The 21,761-nt window shown below is 49.2% G+C and overlaps 3 protein-coding genes across 9 annotated transcripts in view; 2 read left to right on the top strand and 1 right to left on the bottom strand.

Annotated features, from left to right (window-relative positions):
* The window catches only part of ARIH2 (ariadne RBR E3 ubiquitin protein ligase 2), a 46,151-nt gene extending 32,271 nt beyond the window's left edge, over nucleotides 1-13,880 (top strand). For 4 of the 7 annotated variants that reach the window (XM_068202056.1, XM_068202062.1, XM_068202057.1 and 1 more), the window contains one exon: nucleotides 202-687. In XM_068202056.1, the coding sequence (XP_068058157.1) occupies nucleotides 202-273 (72 nt within the window). In that variant the 3' untranslated portion in view covers nucleotides 274-687. Of the gene's footprint in view, nucleotides 1-201; nucleotides 688-3,448; nucleotides 3,944-4,417; nucleotides 4,500-13,805 lie in introns of those variants that run through there. The other 3 variants (XR_011003073.1, XM_068202059.1, XM_068202058.1) reach the window with 3 other exon arrangements.
* Nucleotides 4,069-21,752, top strand: P4HTM (prolyl 4-hydroxylase, transmembrane). Its single transcript, XM_068202063.1, has 9 exons — nucleotides 4,069-4,347; nucleotides 4,418-4,499; nucleotides 13,806-13,996; nucleotides 14,993-15,089; nucleotides 17,090-17,252; nucleotides 18,885-19,070; nucleotides 19,477-19,567; nucleotides 20,014-20,137; nucleotides 21,414-21,752. The coding sequence occupies exons 1-9, from the start codon at nucleotides 4,099-4,101 to the stop codon at nucleotides 21,635-21,637; spliced, it is 1,407 nt and encodes a 468-aa protein (XP_068058164.1). The 5' UTR covers nucleotides 4,069-4,098; the 3' UTR covers nucleotides 21,638-21,752.
* Nucleotides 6,902-13,806, bottom strand: LOC137480781 (secreted frizzled-related protein 5-like). Its single transcript, XM_068202073.1, has 4 exons — nucleotides 11,376-13,806; nucleotides 10,464-10,636; nucleotides 9,458-9,544; nucleotides 6,902-8,360 (listed from the first exon to the last, which is right to left on the bottom strand). The coding sequence occupies exons 1-4, from the start codon at nucleotides 11,699-11,701 to the stop codon at nucleotides 8,026-8,028; spliced, it is 921 nt and encodes a 306-aa protein (XP_068058174.1). The 5' UTR covers nucleotides 11,702-13,806; the 3' UTR covers nucleotides 6,902-8,025.
* Nucleotides 21,753-21,761: the final 9 nt, after the last annotated feature.

Below are 21,761 nucleotides of genomic sequence, written 5' to 3'. Positions count from 1 at the left end.
CCTTCTGATGAAAAGCAGGTTTCTTAAGTGTGTAGCATTTTAGACAGAGCAGGTGCTGGGTAACTGCAGAGGGAGCCCACATAAAAAGGAAGAGTATCTGGGATCTTGTAATCCAGAGTGTGGAGTTTCACGTCCCCCTAAGGAAAATGAGGTCTTCTCCAGGGATTTTATGCTAACAGTTTGTACCTTCTCTTTTACCAGGACTTAGAGAATCAGATGCACATAGCAGAGCAGAGACGGAGGACCCTGCTGAAAGACTTCCATGACACATAAGAGAGGAGAAAGTGACAGTGCAGGGGTGAGAGCAGCGAGTGAAGTGATGGTAGCTTCACTGGGATAAGCAGGCACTGCCTCTGGGAGAACACAGCCAAGGACAAAGCCACCCCTCCCCTTGCAATTCAGACACATGCAAACACCACCTCTTAGTCCAGTTTGTTCTCTTATCTTTCTGTTTCTGTTTCTGCCAGGCTAGAGGCCAGAGCTCAGATTGGCATATTTCCTGGGCCATTTCCCTCCTGCCCTTGATGGTTTCAGAAGGGGAGGGAGATTTTTTCTGAATGGCTGTTAATAGTGTTAGATCATTACAGTTTATGTAATTTTCAACGGTTGTACAATTATACAGACAAACCTTAGAATAACACAAAACCCTTTTTAAAAATAAATTGGCAGTGGAGTGTTTTTCCTTAATCTGCTTGTAAATTTAATGGGCTTTTTCCCCTTTCCTTCTCCCTTCCTCTGACCCAAATATCCTCCTAGTCACTGAAGGAGGTTAAAAATATCTCAGCTAGATTTTCCGATGCTCCTTTAACCAGGGTGTTGCAGCATTGGCATTGCATGAGGAGAGTGGCTGGTGTTAAGGGTGCTGCTGTGTCTGGTCTGACAGTACCAGCAGTGGCCGTGATTCAGTATGATCACATGTGACATCTCTTTTTCTTGTAAATCAGCTGTGCAAAATCCAGCTACACAAACAAAAGCAAACAGAGGAATTATAGGAGACAGACCGGGTTAACATTGGGGGATATGCTTGAGTTTGAGAGAAATTGAGAGAAATCAGATCCTGCATTTGATGAATTTAGGTCTTCCATGTAGATTTTTGCTTTACTTGTTTTTGTGGGGAGGATGTTGTATTGCCAAAGTGAGTGATGAGGGAGTAGTAGCATACAGTTGTTATTCAAGGCTTGGGGCTTTTGCAGAGTGAAAGAATCCATGTTATAACAGTGCCATGCAGCCTGATAAAGATTATTTGTGCCTGCTGGGTAGCATGGCTGAGAAAAATTGATCTCATTTATCAAAATGAGACTAAACACCACTACATTATGAGGAGGAAAGATTATGTTCAACACACTCCCTGGCACGTGTTGGCAATGTGGACAGGCACTTGAATACAGGTGCACTGATTGTGCAGAGCCTGCACCAAGCCAGGCAGAAAATTAACTAGCAAAATTAATTTATTTGTATATTAGTATTGATGCTGGTGGGAACTTATCAGAAAATTGATTGTTAGGAGCATGTGGAGCTTTTTTATTAACATTCTCTTTTCTAATGTAAAATATACACTAAAATAAAAATATGAAAACCTAGTTCATCTTAGTAGGGGTTAACATGAAAAAAGTTACTTAAATGCTGACTCTTGCCTGTTTGCTACAGGAAGCAGACCATATATTAGGATTTCACAGATATCTGTGTCACTTGCACCAGGAGCTTGTTGTTTGCAGCCAGCAAGGTGCAGCTGGAGTCTCATCTGAGGAAATTTTCACCTCTGTGGGGAACTCATGGAATTCTCTTCTATGCTGTATTTGGAAGTGTTGCCTTTGATACATCCCTGTATTGTTCTTATGCAATGTCACTTGATAAAGATTAAACTGGAGGGGGGAAAAGTGCTAAATTCCTGCATGTCAGAATAAGCCAACTCTGCTGTTGGAGCCTCTTGTACCTGAGACATGTGACCCAGGTATTTGCAGCAGGTGTAATTGGGCTCATAGATTTTATCAAGACTGATGCATTACTTTAAACAAGGAGTAGCTGTCATAGGAGCTAATCCTATGGCCATGCTTGTTGTACACAGCAGAAGATTTCAAACTGAGAGGCCTTTTCCTTCCTCCCTCCCATCCCTGGTGTGGGATCTATCCTCAGGGAACAAGGGAATGCACTGCGAGGAGCTGCTGGCCATGGAGTGAGTGTTACAGCAGAAGCAGCTGAGGGTAGGGCAGGCTTGTGGAGAGATGGCTGGAGTCAGGGAGCAGGGCAGGGAAGGGGTCTGTGGTTTCTGGGAGCAGCTGCTTGCTGTGCAAGAGCTCTCCATAGCCATGGCTCCTTATGTTCCTGCTTTTCCTGTTCTGGCTCCCCTCGAGGCTGGAGCTATAGAGATAGATCTGGCCTTGCTCCAGCCACTGTCTCTTGATTTCATTCCTTACTCTGCACCCAGCAGCAGCCTCTCTGTGCCCTCCTCATGATATATCCTAGAGGTCAGTCTGTCTTCCTCTCCCCTTCCCAAACGATTGTCTTGGCATGCTGCTTCCACGGGAAGGGATAGTGGAGGGAGGAAGGTTTGCTGAGACCGAGCAGTTTGCAGTGAATACAACCAATGTTTAAACTATTCTTTAAAAATGTAATGTGCAAAGCACTGATTAGGATAAAAGCTGTTGTTCTTGTTGTCTAAACATAACTATCTTAACACCTAATCCCTTTGCAGAGCAGCTATGTGGAGTTTCCCAATCCCAAAGAATTTTCATTTCTGTTACATAATTGTCCAGCTTTGAGCTAAATGAGAATGAGGTTTTGTCTCCTTCCCTCCTTCCTTCCCTCCCTCCTTCTTCTATGCCCCCACAAAATATTTTGCTGTGAATCCTTGTTTGTAGACAAACCAGACCATATAGCTGTGGCAAGGCTTACTGAACAGGCTGCTGAGATGTTGGCTGAGGAACAGTAATAAAGATTGCACAGTGCACCCACTAATCCTTTCCAGTTTTCTGAAACTAGAGCTTTGTCACAGTTCCATTTATTTTTAAACAAAACATCCTTTCTGAAAATGGTGAAAGCCCTGGGTTGCACCCACAAATCCTATTGCCATACTCTGGGAAAACAACAGGACTTACTTTTGCAGCCCAGGCAGGACCACTTCTCTATTGGTGTTGGACAGAAAGTCATGGACTTCAAGACAAAGTGTGCAGGGCACAGGGGCTGCTGGTTCTGTGTGTAAGGTGAATGACACTGCTCAAGAGGCAGGTGACAGGAAGGAAATGGGTGTCCTTAACACCAAAAGAGAAGACCATTTTTCCCTCCTCTAATAAATACATGGCCCTCTTTGAGTTAGCAAGGTTATAAGGATGTAGGTAATAAAAAGTGGCTCAGGAGTCATCAATTCTGAGGTACAAGTTTCCCTTTGATGCATTACTGCTACAGACGTGGAATGTTTGCTCTCCTTTTTCTTTTTTGCACTTGTTTCCAGCTCCTGCGCCAGCCCGACACTTCTCCGTCCTTGCACCTGGTACTCTTTTATTTGGGCTTCGCTTGTGTTAGTGCATTGGCTGCCTCATCTCTGTTCGTCCTCAGGCTTCCCAGACTGTAACAAAACGTTTTCTACTGACACCATAAACTGCATGACTGCTGCCCTGCGCAGCGAAGTCTCTGTGCCCGCCCGCAGACGGGGCAGCAGGAGGTTTCTGTACTATAGTCTTGCACTCTAAATTTTAGACTTTTTAAGCAGGTGAAAAATAGAACTTTATTTTTAAATGAGGCACTTGTTCTGGGAATTCCTTTCTCGGCCCCGGTCTGCTTGGGGTTGTGGGACGGCGTCGAGGCGTGTGGGAGGGCACAGGACTGCTCCCACCCCTCGCTTTTCTTCGCAGGCACCGGAGAGGGGCAGGGGCGGCGGAAAGCGCCCGGGAGACGGTTGCCAGACGTGTGCCCGTGGTTTATTTGAAATAAATTGTGACTTTCTAACTTGGGCAGTGTCCCGGCTCTTCTTCGCAGTGGGACGGGGAGGGCCGGCGGGGCCCGTGTCGCGGTCCCCGCCCGCGGCCGCTGTCCCCGCCCCGCGGTGACGCAGCGCCCGCCGGGCCGTTGCCGTGGTGACGCGGGGCCGGGCGGGCCGGGGCGATGGCGGCGGCGGAGGCGCGGGCCGAAGGGCCCCCGCTGCCCGGCCCGCCGGGGGGCCGCCCGCGGCCCGTCTGCTCCCGCCCCTACTTCCTCGTCCTCATGGTCTTCGCGCACCTCTACGTCCTCAACGTCCTGGGGCTGCTGCTCTTCGTGCACCTCAGCGCCGGCGAGCCCGGCGGGCCGCCCGCCGCCCCCCCGCCGCCGCCGCCGCCGCCCGCCCGCGCCCTCCCGCGCCTCGAGGGCATCAAGGCAAGGCCGCGACCGGGGGCCGGGGCCGGGGCCGCTGAGCGCTGAGCGCTGACCGCTGCTCTCCCCGCAGGTGGGCCACACGCAGCGGGTGGAGCTGGTGCCCGGCAGGGCCCACGCTGTGCGCACCCTCAGCCTCAAGCCGCTCCTGTTCGGTGAGTACCGGCCCCGCCGGGGGCAGCTGCCGCCGGGCCCGGGCACGCCGGTAGCGGGATGGGTTTCCGCCCTGACGGCGAGCGGGGGGGTGTGTGCGTGTCTGTCTGACACCCGCCGCTGTCTTACACCCACTCGGGAAAAAAAATGACTCCCCGCGTGTTGGCATCACCTCTCCGTGCTGCTGTTCCTTGGGGCTGCGTTAAAAAGAGGGTGGTGTCGTTTAAGGTGTGTTGATGCAAAATTCGCAGAGGGTACGTGTTCTGGATGGCCCACTTGGAAGAATTTGGAAGATTAACCTTTCCAGGTTTTTCAGGTTTCTGTAAAATATTAGGAATAGACAGCAGATCGCTGGCAAGAACCTTGAAGAAGCTGCTCAATACTAGGAAAGGACAAACTTTTGTTAATAAATTATGAAAAAACAATTTAGTATTGATGTTTCAGTGCTGAGGAAATGAGTGACAGGAGAATTGATAGATTTAAATTCTTCCACCATTTTGTGTCCTGTTCTAGATTTACCTCTGTTTTTGGCTTCTCTGATACACAACCACACAACATCTGCCTTTGAGATATTTTTAAATCTTCTTTACCTTTCTGTGATGCTTTGCTGTCACTGGTCAAGTCTCACTAATTGAACTCTGTGTTCTGGAAAGCCACTGACAATATGCTAAATGATTTGAGGGGAAGGAGTCAATCATTACAAAATTCCTATTATTGCATAGTTGGAGAAAACCTGTTGTTTCTGAAAAGATAGCATAGAGAATCAGATGCTTTCTCAATTATAAATAGAGGGATTTTTTCTGATTCCAAATAGATCATATACACTAAAAACATCACCATTAAATTCTTAGTGGATTTCTGTCTGACATTCACTAAACAGACACACCAACCTGGAGCTGATAACCCCACAGCATCACAAAACTGGTGTCATTACCAGAACCACAGTCTGAGGCAATTGCTCTGGTTTTCACTGGGGAAAACTCCTGTTTCCTCTTTCCCTGCCTTTCCAGTACCACTGAAGTGAAACAGTTGGTCCTGACTCGCAAGGAAGGTGCTGAAGATGATAAAAGGCAGGTTTGTCCTGGCAGCAGTAATCCTTAGCAATTTTTAGCTTCTTGTTCCAGCGCCTCCATTGGTTTTGAGGGAAGCTTTGCACCCTGAGGATGCCATCACAGACAGTGACAGTCATTTACCATTTGAGATGCCACGAGTCTGTTCTCCTTTGTCCTCTGATAAGGAGTCCCTTATTTAGAAACTGCAAGTTGCAAGACAAGTCTTATCTCCTGGATGAACCTGCCAGGAGCCAGCTCTGACTTGAAAAGACTTCCAGAGACTTCCCTATCTATGCAAGCAGTACCAGTTCATTGCATCTCTGTTGCTTAAATTAGTGGAAGTGTGTATTTAACTTGGTTGTGTTTGGTTAATATAGAAGCCCTTAGCAAAGACTTTTGAGTTTCTGGGGATTTAAGATGTGCTGCAGCATACAAGAGCCAATTTAAAGAAACAGTGCCTGATCTATCATCTTTGCTTTCAGCAGAGCAGGCTGCAGTGGGACCACAGCAGCAGACACTCATCAATGATTTAATGTGTTCTCTGGGCTTCAGAGCATGGGCTGGGCACCGTAGGGGAACTTTAGGTTTGGTTTTTAGTTGTGGGGAAGTCACATCTGCATGGACCGCAAGCGTATTTTATGGAGCTATGAAAAAAATCCCTGCCCTATTTTTCCCCCCTCTGGCTACAAGGCATCATTTCTAAAGCTTGTAAATCAGACCATCTGTGCAGTTTTCAGTTGGGAAACACTAGTAATCAAATAGCCCTACTAATGGAAAACAAATCAGACAAAGCCTTTTCAACCTTCAGAGCTTTTATGTGTTTTGTTTTCCAAATGCAGTCTGTTCAGAAGATACTGTCATTGCAGGGACCACCTGACAGCAGATTCAGTGGATTGGGCAGCAGTTTCTAAGACAAGACAGTGGAGAGGAATAAAAATAGAAAATTTGGCTGTGTTTTTCTTCTGAGCCTCAGGGAAGAGAAGTAAGCACCGCTCAAATGTCAGGGCGCAGCTGAATTGCAGTGTGTGTCTGAGCGCTCGTTCCAGCCCACACCAGTGTGAGGAGGAGCCCGCAGCGTGGGTTGTTGGTGTGCCTTGTGAACACGGGGAGGCAATGTGTCTCCAGCAGACCAATGTGTCTCCAGCAGACCAATGTGTCTCCAGCAGACCAATGTGTCTCCAGCAGACTGATGTGTCTCCAGCAGACTGATGTGTCTCCAGCAGACCGATGTGTCTCCAGCAGACCGGCTGTCTCTGCACGGCCAGCGCTGCAGGCGTCACCAGCAAGGCAGAAAGCATTCCTCCCAAAGACTGTTTTTTCCGCTTGTTTTGCTTTTTTATTTCAGCCACAGGTTTCAACCAATATAGAAAACTTTCCACGGACAGTGCTTTGATAGGCAGTAGAAATACGACTTGTTTCCCCATTTGGGGATTTGCTGTTTTCTGCTCTGTGGTCTGGAGCACAGTGTGTGCCCCTGCAGGGAGTCACAGTCCTGCTTGAGTGAGATAGTGAGCTGCAGAGAACTTGGTGAGACTGAGTTTTCCAGTATTTCCTATTTTCCTTATGTACAGGTGGAAAGCCAGGCAGCTGTGGAAGGCTTCTCCCCTGCTCTCATATCAAAACTGCTATGTCCTACTGTGCTGGGGCTGAGCAAAGCTGCTGTTCACACCAAAGCAGAGCTTTGAACAGCTGATGTCTCACTCACACTCTGCTTTTCTCAAGGTTCTTGTGATATCCCCAGTTACCAGAATCTTCTGATCCACACTAAATTTCCGATGTTGAAAAATAGTTTTTTCCCTGATATGTAGAAACCCTCAGCTATCTGCTCTGTGCCTTTCCTGCTTGAGAATGGCTGTTTCCTTTTGTGTGTGTGGATGCTCAACAACTCTCAGTGCAGGAAGCTGAAGGGACAGCCTGACTCAAGAGCAGAGTTCAGCATGCAGTTTTTAAGGGGCTGGGCATAGCCAGAGCAGGTTCCTCTTCCTGTTAATTTACCTCAGACTGTTCAAAAATATTTGCTCCATTACACAAAAGTATCACTTCACAGTCAGGGAGACTTTCATGTAATCTCTGGACAGAAAGCAAGTAGGCAATTGGACAGCATCAATGTCTCAGGGTCAAATAATGAATCTGAAATACCAGCTCTGATACTGAGAACTAGAAGGAACTGTTATTAAAGGTTTCTTCTAGTTTGTCCTCACCTGCACTGTTTTGTTGTGATGTTGGATCCTTACACAAAGCTGAACGTAGCACGTCCTGGATCTACAGAGCAGTGTGAGAGGAACATGTTAAACCTGCATCCTTAAGCTCTGTCTTGGTAAAACAGGGATCTGTAGAGAAACCCTATCTGTGCACTATGACTGGGTCAAATCACCTAGAAATATCACCGTACATCTCCAAAACACCACCTGCCAGGGAAAGGAGTTTTCTAGCCATAGGGAAGGGAGCAGTTTCTTGTTGCTGGAATTGAGATTTTTCAGACCTTCCATCCCGCCTGTTCGGGGCAGCGGTGATGTTTCCATCTGCGCACTGCTTGGTGCAGGTTCCTGTTCCTCTTCTGCCAAGCATAGGCCTTGTTCACCACCACTTTGTCACTCTGTACTTCACCACTTACAACAAAGACCCCTGCCTGAGTGCCTCGCATGATGTTGTGGGCGCAGGTGGCGTCTATGTCCAGCCACTGCTGGAGCCTGGCAGGGATTTCCGTTCTGAGGAGTGGGCCGTGCTTCAGCACCTCCACTTTGGACGGGTCCAGGTCGAAGTCCGAGATGGTGGTGGTGGTGTTCCTCCTCAGGATTCGGATTTTCACTGCTGCAGGGGTTGGAAAAAGAGCTGTGAGTTCTGTTTACTCTTCTTAGCTCTCTCCTACTTCAAGACATAGAGCCAGCCCAAGGCTCCTCTGCTGTCTCTGTAATGTGGGGAGGTATCTGACCAAGCTTTTGCAACTGCAGTGAACTTGTAAAAGTTCTCATTTGAGATTAGTTTCCAGTACTGAACACTTGAAAGATCAAGTTCAGCCACTGACCCAGCACTGCCCAGTTCACCTCTAAACCATGTCCTCAAGTGCCACAACCACGTCTTTCAAATACCTTCAGGGGTGGTGACTCAAGCCCTTCCCTGGGCACCCTGTTCCAGTGCTTGATAATTCTTCCTGTTACCCAATCTGAACCTCTCCATTGCAACTTGAAGCCATTTCCTCTTGCTCTTGTTATGTGGGAGAAAAGGCCTCCTTCTCAATCCATTTCCCTCTAAGAGGGGCAAAGATGTATCAGTACCACTGCAGAAACCCTGGAGGAATCATGGGCACAAGCAAGCAGATGCATCAAAGTCCTGGTCTTATGCAAATTACTTGACTTTTCTCTGAGCAGGGATTTCAGGAAGTGACATGACTGACATCTGCTCGGAATTTGTAACCTTTTTTATTGAAAAATATCTTTATTTTTCTATATGTGTGCCTGAATTTAGGACAGTATCTTGAAAAATTCGTGCCATCTGATTGAGCAGCCCCAGTGCTGCTGCTTGGGCTAGCAGAAGGAGAGTCACAATACTAGAACAACACTATTAAAGTTTGAAATAGCTGGCGTGGAATTTGCTAAATATTCCTGTAGGCATTGATTGAAATGTTTGTCTGTAAGGGAAAACCAGAATACTGCTTCTTTTTAGCACTCACTGGCCAAAACCAAACCAAAGCCCACAGAAATAAATCAGGTCTTCACTTTCAGTGCTGCCAGGAGCTGGGTCCTCCTGCTACCTTACAGGTAAGGTGGAAACTGAAAATCCCTGGGATCTGCTGTGAAAGTTGCAGTTTCTCCAAGTCAGTATGTTATGGCAAAGCTATTTTCTGCCCTTGGCACTGCTTGGCTGCTGGAGGGAATGGTGACAGTTGAGAGGAAAAGGAGTTTACTTACCAAAATCATTTGCACAGAGGCTTTCCAGGATCTCCCTGGCAGTGCTGGCCTCCTCAAGCTCACAGTCCTTGCAGCTGGCTCGGGGCACTGCTGCAACAGAAAATAGGTTATAACTCCCTTGTCAAGCTTCACTGGAAAAGGCACAGTGAAATTTTGAGATCTGCAAGTGGTGGCTTGCTGTTTCTTGGTGATGCTTCTTCCTGAGCTACCCAGGCCCTGGAGAGGTACCTCAAACAGGCAAGGTGGGAAATGTTAGACTCTCCTTCCTGTGAAGGCAGACACTGCTTGTCGTGCTTTGTTCAGGCTTGTGTTTGTTGCTGCATGTTAAAGCAGTGGTGAAAATGCTTAATGAACATCTCCTAATTTGGATGAAACAGCAAAACCAGTGGTATGGCCAGACTCCATCCAGTGATGCTGAAATGATGTTGAAATGTCTGTTCTCCCCTTAACTGCTCTTGAATCTCCCCCGGTGTTCATCAGTATCTGGGTGTTAATTGAGTCCTTCAAGACAGACTTTTTTCCAGTGTAACTCATGTCTGCAGAGGCTCATGTCCCTTCATGTTGTTTCTAATGTTTAGAGAGAAGGCTTGCAAAACATTTCTTTTTGCATGTTTTTAAGCCCTAGACACAGCTGAAAGAGCTGGGCTGCAGCTCCATAGCTCCACTGGAAGCACCTCTCGCTGCTGGGAGTCTGCACTCCATGAGCTCTCCCACTGTGCCTGGGCCGGAGGCTTTGCATGCAGCCTTTCCTCCCCCCTGTTCCAAACCCTGCAGGGTCTGATGGCACCCAGGGAGCTAATGAATACAGCAGAGAGAGGAACAAGCCACAGCCAATGTTATGCTAATTTTCTATACATGGTTCTCAGAGAGAACAAAACTAGAATTAGTTTTTTTTTTTAATACAGCTTAAAACCAGAAATATGCAGAATAGAAACAAATCATAGAATCATCCTTTTGAGCTTTCAGTGTTATATATGGAAAAATACATTAAGAAAAAACCTCTTACTTCTCCTGCTTGAGGAATTTTCATCCATGGACACTGCTGCAATGCACAGTTCGTGATCTGCAGGGAACTTGTTGCAGTTGAGGATTTCTGGCCAGGGATAGCCGTAACAAGCCATGACGGGCGCACAGCTTCTCTTGACGGCTTCGCAGAGGCTTCGGCAGGGATAGATGAGCCTGGGGAGGGGATGGGTATTCAGTGCCTCCGTGTGCCTGCCAGGAGGCTGAGGGTCGAGCCCTAACACCACTGCTGCTGCACAGGGCTATGTTGAAGGGTTAGCAGGCAGTTTGGGGATCTTTGACGTTTTTTTTGAACATTCATGTCCAGGAAGCAAGCAAGGAATTTCTGAGGACAGGAGGGATGAGGCAAGCTGCCAGAAGCCCTTCACCTTAGGGATCTTCTCTAGTTGTGCAAAGACTGCTTACCTTTACAGGTGCCTGATAACACACCAGATTTCCTTAGCAGCTCTGTACTTTGAGAACTGCACCTAAAAATTGGGGATTTCTTTCTGCTAGCGGAGCTGTTGGGAAACTGAGAAACCATGTGTTCGGGGCAGGAGCTGGGGTAAGGGGCTGCACGGGAGGTGGGAGGTGAAGCTGGTGTGTGCCAGCAGCTACTGCAGTGTATGAGGGTCTGGGCAGGGCATGTGGCAGCAGTGCCTGGGGTGAGAGAGCAGAAGAACCCCAAGGAGGGAACATATTTCTGCTCCTGTGATGTGAAATGCTCATGTTTTGCTTTCAGAGGGATGTTCCCTGCTGAGTAATCCAATTTTCCCTTGCCGAGAGCAGTAGCACTGCTTCTTGGGGGCTGCACAGATCGCACCGAATGCTGCATTTTCTCTCAGGAGGCACATGGAGTTGTGCTCCTGCGGGGAATTAACTGTTACAGCTGAAATAACTCATAAAAGCATCTTACCTGTCCAAACAGATCGGTGCAAAGAGGGAGCAGAGGAATATCCTAGCGTCTGGGTGGCACTCCCTGGCTAGCAATGGCAGCCAGCTGGAAGACTGCTGGATGACTTCTGTCATGGTCTCATGCTCCAGCAGGTTGGGAATCCTCATCTCGGAGTAGCCGATATCGTAGCACAAGGCCATGCGGTGTGGGATGGGCATGCAGCTGGAGGATCTCCTCAGGTAGCTTGCCCAGGCACCTGGAGAGCCCCAGAGCAGCAGGCGTGCCAGGAGACCCAGTAGCCATGGGCCACCCAACCTCGAGGGGTGCCTGCGAGGGGATGTGACCATGCTTGGAGCAAGTGAACCAACAGCACACCCCGGACTGAGCTGCTCCTGACTGTGGAATGCCTTTTATAGCCTACGAACCACCTCTTTGTCAATCCATCCTCATTAAGTGCGGCCCTTTCAGAGCCCTCGTGGGGAAGACAATGCTCCAATTTTCATTTGCCAGCGGCCCCGATTGTTTGTATTTTAGCAGGGGTTTGGCTTAGATCAGCAGGTGTGGAAATGAGGGCAGTTGGGGAGGGGTGAATGACTTGGCCCGTGTGTCTTGGGGCTCTTTCAGCCAAGATTGAATCTCTGTTTGACACCAGTGCTCCAACCCATCCCCTTTCTCTTGCTCCAGGATTAGTCATTATTTCATAAACGGTAATGTTTTCCTCTCTTTTGTTTTTTGTAAAAGCAATCAAGTGTTGCTTAAAGTCAATTAGGAGGCATTTGTTTAGCTGGATCTATTGTTGAGCAGGCAGGGAGATAGGATGGTCTCACAGCCACAAGTTAACTGTTAGAGCTGTGGGCAGAGAGGAACTAATTTGCAGCTGTGGAGCCAAGTTGTTTGCAGACAGGATTGGCAGCACTCAGCTGGAAACCCCCTCACCTTGCAACCTGCATGACCACACGCTTTCCAGTTAACAGAATTCCTTCATTCTGAAATCCCCTTACTACTGCTGAAGAATGGAATTGTCCTTCCTCCAGCATGTGATTAAGGTTCCATAAACCATCATTATTGTAGCCCAGTTTGGGGAACTGGAAGTACTGGGGGTGTTGGTTGCCAGTGCACATGGTTCATTTGGACCTGGTGTTGTGCCATGAGGTTCAAACTGGTCAGTAGAAGCTCCAGCTATGAAGCATCCTCTGGCACAAGGACCCTGTGCTGCCTGTGGGAGAAATTTCCTTGGAGTGTGTTATGGATACAGCTGGCTGCATTGTGTTCCTGGGGCTTCCCAGGAACAGCTCATTTTCTACAGGGCTGGTTCTGGTCTGTGCTTAGCAGGAAGCCAACTGCTTATTGACAGCTTGAGCCGATAGGGTTGATTTCAGGTCATGAAAGTAATTAATTTTTCCCTCCATTTGAGGATTGCTGCTGTAGTTGATTTATAACATGTCCTTGGCACATACCTGCACGAGCTCTAGGGAGCTGCAATTTGGAGAGCAGGACCTTGGGTCTAGGAGCATTTAACCTGTCCTGCATTGGTGTTTTTTCTTCCCCTTTTAAAAAGTCTCAGCAGCTGGTAACAAGGTCACCCCAGCTGTGACAGACACAAGCCAGGAGGATCCTCTGAACCTCCTGGGCCACTGTGTAACTGTGCTCTGGAATGGGACCTTGCCAGTGCTGTCCAAGTGTGTGCCCAGACTACCATGCAGCTAGAAGTCTCCTAGCCTCATGGTCATCAGTAGATTTCTCTGCACTTTAATTTGCTTGGGATTGTGGAATTGCCTGATTTCTGCTGGGTTTGTGCTGCAAAGGAAAGCTGGAGATACCTGGGTGTGGAGCCTGGCATACTCCATGTCCAGTATTTTTCTCTTTAACATTGTATTTGAAGACCATTTTTAATGGGGGATCAAGAGAATGAATGGGAGTAAGTTAGAAATTTTCTCCTTTCTGTTTGAGTTTCATAATAGAGCACTGTGCCATGCTCCCCTGAAAGGAATTTAGTTTTGTGCAAAGTGCCATCCACTCCACAGTCTGAAGCCCTGGCCATCACCACTCCCCACTGTAATGATTTTTGACCTCCCTTCCAGTAAAACAGCAGTTCCCAGACTGTGATCCACATGGCACCTTTGAAATGGTAATATGCAGTGATATGCAGGTGTTTGTTCACTCCTTTGTCCATTGTGGTATCTGTGAGAGAGTTTAAGGGCTTGACCCCAGGATCCAAACATTTAGGAACTGCTGCTATAAAAATACCTGCCTCCAGCAGCTCAGGTGTGTGGTGTATGCTCTTTGAGAGCCCTTCTGGTATAAGTGTGGATGTTTTTGAATGTCCCAAACTTAGTTCCTAAATTTTCCCCCTACCTATTTTGATTATTTTTCATGAGACTCCTGCTACCAGCATGGGATCCCCCTGTAACAGTTCCTCAGTCTCTGTTCCTGCTCACACTTTTGCTGCAGAAATCCCTGACTTCCTGACAGAGGAGGAGTGCAAGCTCATTGTCCATCTGGCAAAGCTAAAGGGACTACAGAAGAGCCAGATCCTACCAACAGAGGACTATGAGGAAGCCATGGAAATGATTGAAATCAGCCAGATGGACATTTTCAATCTGCTGGATCACAATCAGGATGGGCAGCTGCAGCTCAAAGAGGTAGAGTGTGGGACAGACTGGGGAGGGTTTGCTGGAGACCCTCTGGCGCATCCCCTCATCAGATGCTCTCTTGGTTGCTCATGTGCTTGGGTGGGGCCAGACCCCAGGATATACCAATCACAATTTGCTTAATTTTATGCCTCAGAATTTGTGCTGGCCTTCATAATAGAAGTTTCTGGGCCATGTGCAGCAGTTGTCATGCTGTTGGGGAGGCAGCAACAGTCCTTGGCAGGACATGTGTGTTTTGAATATGCTGGATAAAATGTTCCTGTGCTGTGGGTTGTTGCCTCTTGCTGTGTGTCCTGGGAAGTGAGTTTGTCACATAGGCCCTGCTTTGTGCAGCTTGTGGGGAACTTACTGTGTGAATTCACAAGCCCCAGCAAAGCCACCCCTATTGATGAGAAGAGGGGAATAATAAGCCTCTTGTCCACAGCTCTTCAGCACCCTTGCCCTGTATGTCAAGGTGCATCAGGGCAAGTACTGACAGTTCAAGCGTGTCCCTCCTCAGGCTCCGATTTCAGGTGAAGCTGGGAGTCTGAACCATCCTGTGCACCATGAGTGCTGTGGAGTATGGGGAGCTGTGCCAGTGACAGCCCAGGGCAAGGCTCCTTTCTCTGGAGGTCAGAGCCTGCTGAGAGCTGTTCGGGCTTCTGCATCTCTCTGTACATGTTGAAGGGAAGAATTTTGTTCCAAGCCCTTACTTTGGACAAGTAAAAGCATTCATTAATCAATATCAATGTTATCATCAATAGCTTTACTTTCCCTTCAAGAGAAAGCTGTGCTCTCATTTGCCATGACCTAAACTGGAAATAACAGCACTCATCAGCAGCACTCTGTGTGTGGCTGCCAGATGATTCTCACTGCAATCGTCTTTCTGCAGAAATGTGCTGATGCCTGTGTAGCTGAGGCCTGCCACCAGGCCTCAATGCAGGAGTCTGTAGGGTCTCGGGAGTGCAAGAAACCAGTGCTTTTTTTTGATCCATTTATGAATTTCAGGTGTTGACCCATACCCGACTTGGGAATGGCAGGTGGATGACCCCTGAGAACATCCGGGAGATGTATACAGCGGTCAAAGCTGATCCTGATGGGAATGGTAAGAGCAGCTCCATGGGAGTCCCTTCACCCTCAGCACCTTGGACGCCTTGCACAGCCATATGGGGGAGAGCAAGAGCTCTGTCCCTGCCCAGGCCTTCTTCTCTAGCTGAATTCTTTGAAGGGAAGTAGCACTGCCCTAGACACCTTCTCAGGGAAGTGAATGCAGGGTAACTCTCTTACTGCAGCACTCCTGCTCCTACATCACCACTCTAGCAGCTAATTGGTCCCACTGCCTGGGCTTGGATCTTGCTGGAGCAGGACCAGACCACAGCTCTGCACTCCCTTTCCCCTGTCAGACCTGCCTTGGTTCATGCCATGCTGTAACAGGATCTTAGGATCTTCTGACTACAGAGCTCTTGTTACCTGGGGTGCAGATGTTCAGACACACATTGCATGCCCCCCCGTTTTCAGGGGGACTTTTGCAGCAGGCCAAGAGGCTCGTGTCACTCTGAGGGGAGAGTGGAATAAGTAGAGGTGGGAGTGATCTTGTCTGTCAGCCTTTGGCGCTGACCCCCTTCTCTGCCACTGCAACCTCTTTGTACTCCATGAGGCCACTTCTGCCCCTCCTGCCCCCGGTCTCCCAAAGGCTCCTGCTGGTCCGGACATACACTCTAACCTCTGCTGCTCTAATTAGAGTGGCCTCAATTAAGCAACACTCCATTTCCTAATCAAATTAAGTGAATGCACAGTCTCTTCCAGTGACCTGGCATTGAGAGCTGCCCAGGAGGAGCTGCTTTGGAGTTGAAGCAGTACCAGTGTGAATGCATAAATATCCGGAGGGCACCCTGTGCAACTCTCCTCCAGGCTGGTGGCATTCTTGGCAGGGGTATGACTGAGTCCTCAGTGGCTTTTCCACCATTCTGGACATTAACAAATGAAAGGTCCTGTTAAAGGCCTGTTGGCAAGACCTTGCTTCCAGAGTGCTGCTTCCCTCTGTTGTTAGATTGGTACATGACACTGAGAGACCAGGTCACAACCTGGATGTGGCACTGCGTCATCAAAGGCTGGGGAGTGAGGGGAAGTGCAGACGGAGAGACACTAGGAATAATAACAATGGATCATTTGGTCATGACCTGAGGACATAGCACCTGAGGAACTGTCCCTGGCTGACCCTTGTGGTTGGTCCTTCCTCCTGCTGGGGAGTGCTCGTGCCCAGGGAGCAGAGCTGGCACCCGGCAGCACTGGGTTTGGTGCCTGAGTGAGCTCCTCTTCCAGTCCATGGTGTGTGCAGGGCAGCCCAGGGCAGTGCACTTCATGCTGCTATCAGGGACCTGTGCAAGGCTTCCCTTCTCCAGAAAGAGGAAACAACAAATGTGAGGATTTTCCTGAAGCTGACAAAGGCAAGAGTCCACTCCTTGCTGATTCCAGTTGAGTGCAAACAAGAAATACCTGTTTTAGGAGAAACTGCTTTATACCTCTTGTTTTTCTGTTATTTCTATTTACGCAAGACCATACTGTCATGTATTCCTCATTTATGTTTTGCAGTTACACAAATGCATGAGAATATTTTGCTTGTTTTGGGTTTGGCTTTTTCTTAATTACCCTGCAAGGTCATATAGAAAATGTGGTCTGAGGTCCCGCTCTGTCCTTAAACATGTTGATTTAAATATCTACAAAGCCTCAAGACATTGGGTGGCACAGACTTTCTTGTGCATATCAGAACTGTAGTGTCTATTTCTCTCTTTTGATATATCGATTTGTGTGTTTCAGGAGCTTTTTAAAGTTTAAAATGGTGTTTTGCTTGTCCCAGTTCTGACCCTGCACAGTTCATTTTGGCAAGTTGCTCTGTGTCCTCTGCTGCAGGCGAGAGCATTGCAGGAGCCCATGTTCATGGGCAGAAGGGGTGCTGTCTGTGGTGTGGTGGACACAGTGGACCCTGACTGGGGTCTGTGTGCAGAAGGCAGTTTCTTCAGGGCCCTCAGCTGGTGCTTCTCCAAGTACAGGATGCAAGAACTATTACCTGCACCAGAGTGAGGTGGCTTTTCTGTGTTACCATAGGTGTGCTAAGTTTGGAGGAGTTCAAGCAGTTGAATATCCGTGATTTCCACAAGTACATGGGAAGCCAGAAAGTGAAGATGAGTGACTTGGTGCGCAACAGCCAGCACACCTGGCTGTACCAGGGCGAGGGGGCACACCGGGTCATGAGAGCCATTCGGCAAAGGTAAGGGCCAGGGAGCTGAGGGGAGGTTGAGTTTGGGTAGGCACAAGCATCACCTGTGTGCTGGGAGAGGCAATGGCAGACTTGCGAATATTCACACTTCCTAATTGTGTGAAAAGTCCTTGGAGTATAAAGAGCAATGAACACAGACACAAAATGGAGAGAGGAGGTTTTCATTAGAAGAAGAATTTGCATTGTCCTGGGGAAAAGGAAAAAGAAAAATCGAGCCTTTCAGCATCTCCATTCGCTTTTGGGAACAGCCCTATAAAACCAGGAAGATTGGAAGATTTGGCAGTATATGAAATCATTCATTCTAATTAGTAACTGAGCTTACTGGGAGAAACTGCCCGTTTCCAATGCTGTCTGGGTGCCAGCAGTTACTGTCATTTGCTTTAGTTACTCATGCATTTCACTGAAATTTGTCTTTGCTGTTCAGAGCTGATTTTTTAAAAAGCATGACTTCACCTTAAATTAGTCAAGTTAGTTTAATCCTCCAAGCATACATACTGTAGGGCAGCTCATGGCAGATGGGAGAACCTCTTACCTTTCCCTTCATCTCAGATTTGGTACTGGGAAGAGCTGAAGCCCAGCATGAAGGCCAAATCATGTAGTTGTTGGGAGTTTCAGATAACTGGCTGGAGACTCGCTTGTTCTTGTGGTGCTGGTCCTCACCCAGAACGTGGGTGGTTAAAATCTGTCCTGAGGCCTGAAAAACAGCTGTTGGCCACTCCTTTTCTTCAGTGCGTTTCAGTGGGAAAATGGGGTCACATATTGCCTTGATTAGAGCAGACTGTGGCTGCCACCTTCTCTGTGCCAGCTAGCCAGCACACACAGGCATCGGCATTCCGCTTGCACGCTCTGCAGTTGGCCACTGTCAGGAGGAGGTGAAGACACAGCACTGAAGGAGGCTGTTAGTCCTCCCTGGAACCAGGCAGCGCCTGCAGGGGCTTTGCCATCCTGCCCAGGTGCCACATTCTCCTTGCACCTGCCCCAAGGGCTTCACCGGTCCGGATTCTCAGAGCTCTGAGTGTTCTTTGGCAGGTCTCAAGACGTACCTGCTTGCCTTGGGGATGATCTCAGATGTAGCAGTGGAAAAATCCCAGAGCAGGAGGGCTCCGGTCTCCTTGATCACTTCCAGTGCCCCTCTGCCCTGGGGGAGGCTGCTGAAAAGGCATCAGGGAAAGGTGAGTTAGGTGACAAGACTATTCCTAGAGCTAGTCTCTCATTCACTCTCAGCAGGGGTCTTGTGCTTTGCTAACTGTCCCTGAGGTCTCTAGGTGGTGTGCAGGAGTCCAGAGAAGTGATGAGATGGCACATGAAGGCTCCAGGGACATGCACAGAAGGTGTTTTGCTGAGCAAGCAAAGTCTTCCTGAGAGCAATCCCGCTAGAGATGCTTCCTTCGGTTTTGTTTTGGTTTTTTTTTTAACCTTGATGAGGGTTTTCTGAGCCGATGCTGATGGTCCAACAGATGAGTGAGGACCTGGTTGTCTCTTGGCATGCTCGCTGCAGCCCATCCGTCTCTCCGGTCTTTTGGGGAAGGGGGTTCTCTTTCTCTGGGTTTATTCACCACTTGGGAATAGTGGCTGACTAGGGTGAGGGTGGCTTCCCACTCAACCTGCTCTGCTCTTCCTCAGGGTAATGCGCCTCACTCGCTTGCCCCCCGAGATCGTGGAGCACAGCGAGCCCCTCCAGGTTGTGCGGTACGACCAAGGAGGGCACTACCACGCCCACATGGACAGCGGCCCCGTGTTCCCTGAGACTGCCTGCAGCCACACGAAGCTTGTTGCCAATGAAAGCGCTCCCTTTGAGACCTCCTGCCGGTAAGCTCTGCCCTGAACACGTTAGACAAGGGATGTGAAGAGCCATTTCAACTCACCTCATCTTTCCTGGGACTCAGTGCTCAGGCTGTGGGCTCACAAACCAGCTCAGGACATCACAGGCATGAAGGGGTTTTAAAGGGGAGGTGGGCAAATCCTGTGGGTCCATGCAAGGAAGGCGGAGTGGGTGGGCCTGCCCCAGCGTAGCCTACAAGCACACTCATTACTCTGGGTAGGGTTTTCTTTGTTGTCCTTGTGTTACTCTTGGAGAAAAGCTGATGGTGTAAATCATGTGCCATGTGACATCTTGGAGGAGCCACTGTATTTATGGTGGAGCAACAGGGCATGGGGAGCCCCTGTGCATCTCCTCCTGCTCCAGATGTGTCTCCTGACAGTCTCTGTCTTGCAGGTATGTGACCGTGCTGTTCTACCTGAACAATGTGACTGGGGGAGGTGAAACAGTCTTTCCTATTGCTGATAACAGGACGTACGAAGAGATGGTAAATGAACCTTGCCTATGTGTTACCCCTGAGGATTCTGAGTCCCTCTTTGAATGTCTTTATTCATTGTGGCTGCAGAAGGGGTCTGGTGTGTTAGGTTGGTGTGCATTAGCATTTGTAGCTAGAGCATTGAGGAAACCATGCTCCACTTACAGTCTTTTTCCTCTGAGGACAGGGGAAGAGGCACAGAGCTCTGACAGCTCAACTCTCCTGCTCAGAAGTGTGAGCTGTCAGGCAAAGTGTTAAGAAATGGCAGCTGCTCAGAAACAGGTTATCAACCTCCTGGAGCCTGAAACTGGCTGCTCCAGGTGGGTTTATGAAAGCTCCTGCATCAACCTTAAGCCAACCTGTGGAGCACTCAGGCAAGGGTGAGGGGCAGGGGCAACCCAGTGCATGTGCCTTGTTCCAGCCCTGTTTGTGACATCTTCCCTATGGTTTCTCTCCAGTCTTTGATCCAGAACGACATTGACCTGCGAGATACTCGAAAAAACTGTGACAAGGGCAATTTGCGAGTGAAACCTCAGCAAGGCACTGCTGTCTTCTGGTACAACTACCTGTCAGATGGAGAAGGTACAGGCTCACTTCAAAACTGGGCTCTCGGGAGTGGTGGTACTGCAGTAGGTGACAGCCATCATCTTGCTGCAGCTGGGAGCTCAAAGAACAGCCGAAAAAAGGGTGGTAGCTGCCTGCTAGTGGGAACTGTAGAGTCTTTTTGTCAACAGCTGAGTAGGAGCTTCCTGACTCTGAAAGGCCTTTGTTTACAGGCAGTAGGTCAGTGGCTCCTGATGTCTTTGGGGGACAGGACTAGCTAGCAAACAAAGACCTTGGCTGCACTCGCCATCACCAGCTGCCTTCCATCCCACTGTGCAAGCTGAAACTCCTGCTGGAACTTGGTCTGCAATTCAAAATGTGTCACTAATGTGGTGTTGCCCAAAGGGGTGGGGAGGGGAGGTAGACAAAGACATAGCCATCAGCTCTGCAGCATGAGGACACATGGGCCACCCCATGCCACGCTTGGGGCCAATGCCTGCTTTGTAGCTCAGCCGCAGCCCCATGATGTGTCCTTGGGGCTGTTTTTGTCACAAAGCGCAGTGCGGTTTTCCCTGACAGGCTGGGAATTAAGATGAATCTTCAAGGCTGCTGGTGAGTATGGCTCCAGAGGGTTTCCATGGCAGATTTTGAGCTTTGGTGGGAGAAAGGAGTGTAGCGTCTCTGGTCCCCTGAGAGCAGCCCATGTTTCCATCTCCAGAAAATCCACAGAGGAAGTCACAAGACCAGTGTTTGGGCTGTTGGCTGATAATACCAAGAACCGTCACTCTCCTGTTAGAAGAGTCCTGTTGTGTTTTTATGAGCAATTTGTTCCTAAATGGAAAGTGGCTGCTGATGCAAGTCTGCCACAGAAAAACGATAAGATCGTTGTAAACAGGTTATTTAGAACTGCTGAAATGCAATCTCTAAGATGGCTGCAAGCCTCTGGCTTCCACAGGCCTTCTAGTGGCAGTACCCATCTCTTGTATGCCAGCCTTCCTTTTTCCAAAAGAGCTGAGAAAAACGGGCTGTGATCTGGATTGTGAGAGCCACTTGTGCTGAGTGGAGATGGAGGCAGTAGGCATTTTGCACTCAGGGAGCCTGCCCTGATGAACTCCTTGTAGGCACTAGGGTGAGATGGCACTAAGATGGAGGGGTGCCAGGAAAAGTAACTGCTGGAAGATGTATCTGAGCTCAAATCCAAACAGGTAGTGCAGGCAGGAGAGATGGCATTGGTGTTTGCTGGCCGTGTGTCCCTGTGTGGTCCCGGCTGTGCCTGCCCTCCTATGCCACCCTCTAACGGGGCTCTGCTCCACAGGCTGGGTGGGGGAGCTGGACGACTTTGCTCTGCACGGGGGCTGCCTGGTCACCCAAGGCACCAAGTGGATCGCCAACAACTGGATCAACGTGGACCCCAACCGCCGGCGGCAGCAGCAGTTCCAGCAGGAGATGGAGCGCTTTGCGGGGTCTGAGGCCGGGGCCGGAGCCCCTAGCGAGTGGACAGTGGACAAGGCCTACAGCGGGGCGCACCTGGAGCTGTAGTGCCGGGAATGTTGCCGCGTGCACGTGGCTTTTTCCCGCGCAGGGCGGGGGGCGGGGCCGCGGGCCAAGTGCGCGGCGGGGCCGCGTCGCGCGCCAATAAAGCGTGGAGACACGGGCGTGGCCT

Source organism: Anomalospiza imberbis, chromosome 11 (assembly GCF_031753505.1).
Source record: "Anomalospiza imberbis isolate Cuckoo-Finch-1a 21T00152 chromosome 11, ASM3175350v1, whole genome shotgun sequence".
Lineage (NCBI taxonomy): Eukaryota > Metazoa > Chordata > Aves > Passeriformes > Viduidae > Anomalospiza > Anomalospiza imberbis.
The sequence above is the reverse complement of the archived record's forward strand: the minus strand, read 5'-3'. Positions and strand labels throughout refer to the sequence as shown.